The sequence below is a fragment of the Moschus berezovskii genome, chromosome 18, assembly GCF_049115385.1.
Source record: "Moschus berezovskii isolate FMDL1 chromosome 18, NW_MosBer_1.0, whole genome shotgun sequence".
Classification (NCBI taxonomy): Eukaryota; Metazoa; Chordata; class Mammalia; order Artiodactyla; family Moschidae; genus Moschus; species Moschus berezovskii.
In genome coordinates, this window is record NC_142477.1 from 62,138,062 (window position 1) to 62,140,471 (window position 2,410).

The window sequence follows — 2,410 nt, forward strand, 5'->3', positions numbered from 1 at the left end:
CGATGCCGCTCGTACAGACTCGCGAGTAACCTGTACGAACAAGTCCGCTCTCCCGTCCCAATGAATGTCAGTTTCTTTGGTGAGTGCTGACACCAAGGCAGACAAGGATAAATTCGATCCGCTCTCCGTCGCTTTCTCCCTCTGGCCCAGCCTTGTACTTACTGGTCCACTCAGACAACCTCTAGTCACTTGATCTGCATCCAAGAAAACAAAGCATGGGGCTGTTTTCTGGAGAGTTACTCTGGCAGCCCACGCCAGCAGACGGAGACTCCCCGGGACACCTTAGGCACCGGGGAAAGCAGACTCTCCCAGCTTTTCCGACTAGCAAATTAGTGCATTAGGACTGGCGAGGGCATGAAGGAAAGATGGGAAAGGAAAGATGAGATGAGAGCGGGACGGGGCGGGGGTATGTTTACTGGGAAATGAAGCAAAGTCCTGAACCTTAAGTTCAAGTTGTAGCAGTGAGGCTACCGCGTGGGAGCCTTTTGTGGGCGCAGCGGCTGGGTGTACAGGTTCTTTATCGTGTGGATTTTTTTGCCTTTAACGGCTGAAGCTTAAAGTTCCGCCACGAAGATTTGGGGGCAGAAAAAGCAGGAGGCAATTGCTGGAATCAAATTGATTCTGAAGCCAGTTTGAGCCAAGGTCGCCTCTCACAGAGCGGAGGAGTTTCTCTCTTGCCCTGAGGCTAGAGCCTCTTTACGCAGAGCGCCTCCTTCCCCGCTGGGGATTGAGGCTGGGGAGGATGAGGTCTGGAAGCAGCGCGCCGAGCAGCTGTGAACGTCAGAGGAAAAGGAGCAAAGGTTTTGATTCCAGAGGACTAGAAGAGGCAGAATGAATGGGGTGGGCCTACTCGCCGCTACTCCATCATCATCGGCGGCAGAACTTGCACTTGATGATCTTCTTAAACACGTTTTGGAAGTCCTTGTTGAAGTAGGCGTAAATGACAGGGTTAAGCAGAGAGTTGGAGTAGCCCAGCCAGTTGATTATGGCCCCCAACAGGGTAGGCATGTGGCAGCTGCTTTCGCAGAAGGGCAGGACTAGGGCCACGATGAAGAAGGGCAACCAGCAGAGGATGAAGGTGCCCATGATGATGCCCAGAGTCTTCACCGTCTTTCTCTCGCGGGCTAGGGCCATCTTGCGCTTGGCTTCGGCGTTGCGCTCATTTTTCTTCTCAAAGGAGGTGGGGACGTAGGGGACAGCACCGGCTTCGCTGGGCAGCGGAAGGTGCTCTTTGGAGTTGCCCACCCGGTGCACTTTGATCACCTCCAGGGCGGCGCCTTCTTCGCCCTGCCTCACGGCTCCATTGGCGCACGGAGCCCCTGTTACCTTGTTCTCCGTGCCCTGCCTCCAGTCTCTGCTATCCGACTCACCACTCACGCTCTTTCTGGGCTGCGGGGCCGGCGACGCCGCAAGGCGGTGGTTGGCTGCCTTCTTGTCCACCTTCTTGACTGTCTTGCGGATGCGGAATCGCGCGGCTCGAAAGATGCGCCCGTAGAGAACCAGCATGAGCAGCAGAGGGATGTAGAAAGCACCGAAGGTGGAGTAAATAGTGTAGCCGTGGTCCTTGCTGATAGTGCACGCGTCCGGGTCGGAGCGGTCTTCCGGGGTGCGCCAGCCCAGCATGGGCGGGATGGAGATGAGGAAGCCAATGAGCCAGGTGAGCGAGATGAGCGCAGCGGCGCGCCGGGGCGTCCTCTTGTTCACGTAGTCGATGGGGTCGGTGATGGCCCAGTATCTATCCAGCGCGATAGCGCACAGGTGCAGGATGGACGAGGTGCAGCACAGCACGTCGAGCGCGATGAACAGGTCGCAGGTGACCTGCCCCAGAGTCCACTTGTTGAGCACCTGGTACAGCGCGGCCATGGGCAGCACGAGCACCGACACCATGAGGTCGGTGATGGCCAGCGAGCCTATGAGATAGTTCGCCACGTTCTGCAGGGAGCGCTCCAGGGCGATGGCCGCCACCACGCACGCATTGCCCAGCACCGCGCAGAAGATGAGCGTGCCCAGCACTAGAGAGGTGATTACTTGATAGCTGAAGGTCACGTCGGAGATGCCAGTAGCGTTGCCGCGTGTCCCGAAGGGACCCTGGGACGACGTGGTGTTATTGCCCTGTCCGGGGCTGAGCACATCCATGCTTGCGCGCCGGGCAGGGGAGGGGGAGAGGAGAAAGAGCTGCTCCCGGTTCCCCCTCTCCTCTCCCCCTGGGGTCTCCCGCCCCCGTTTCCTGGGGATTTTCGGCTAGGAGAGGATGCAGGGACTCAGGCAGGAAGTTCTTACTGCTCAGGCGAAGGCATCTCGCAGAAGCAGCTAGCTTCTAGGCGCTCCCTGGGCTCTCGCAGTGCAGCGCGCTCGGAGACTCCAGCTGGGAAACGAACTGGCTGGAGAAACAGCTCCGGGATCTCCGGGC

The 2,410-nt window shown here is 58.5% G+C and overlaps 1 protein-coding gene across 1 annotated transcript; it reads right to left on the reverse strand.

Moving 5' to 3' along the window:
• Positions 1 to 867: 867 nt before the first annotated feature.
• On the reverse strand, positions 868 to 2,136 carry HTR1A (5-hydroxytryptamine receptor 1A). The gene has a single exon (XM_055421716.2). It carries the CDS (start codon positions 2,134 to 2,136, stop codon positions 868 to 870), a length of 1,269 nt encoding a protein of 422 aa, XP_055277691.2.
• Positions 2,137 to 2,410: the final 274 nt, after the last annotated feature.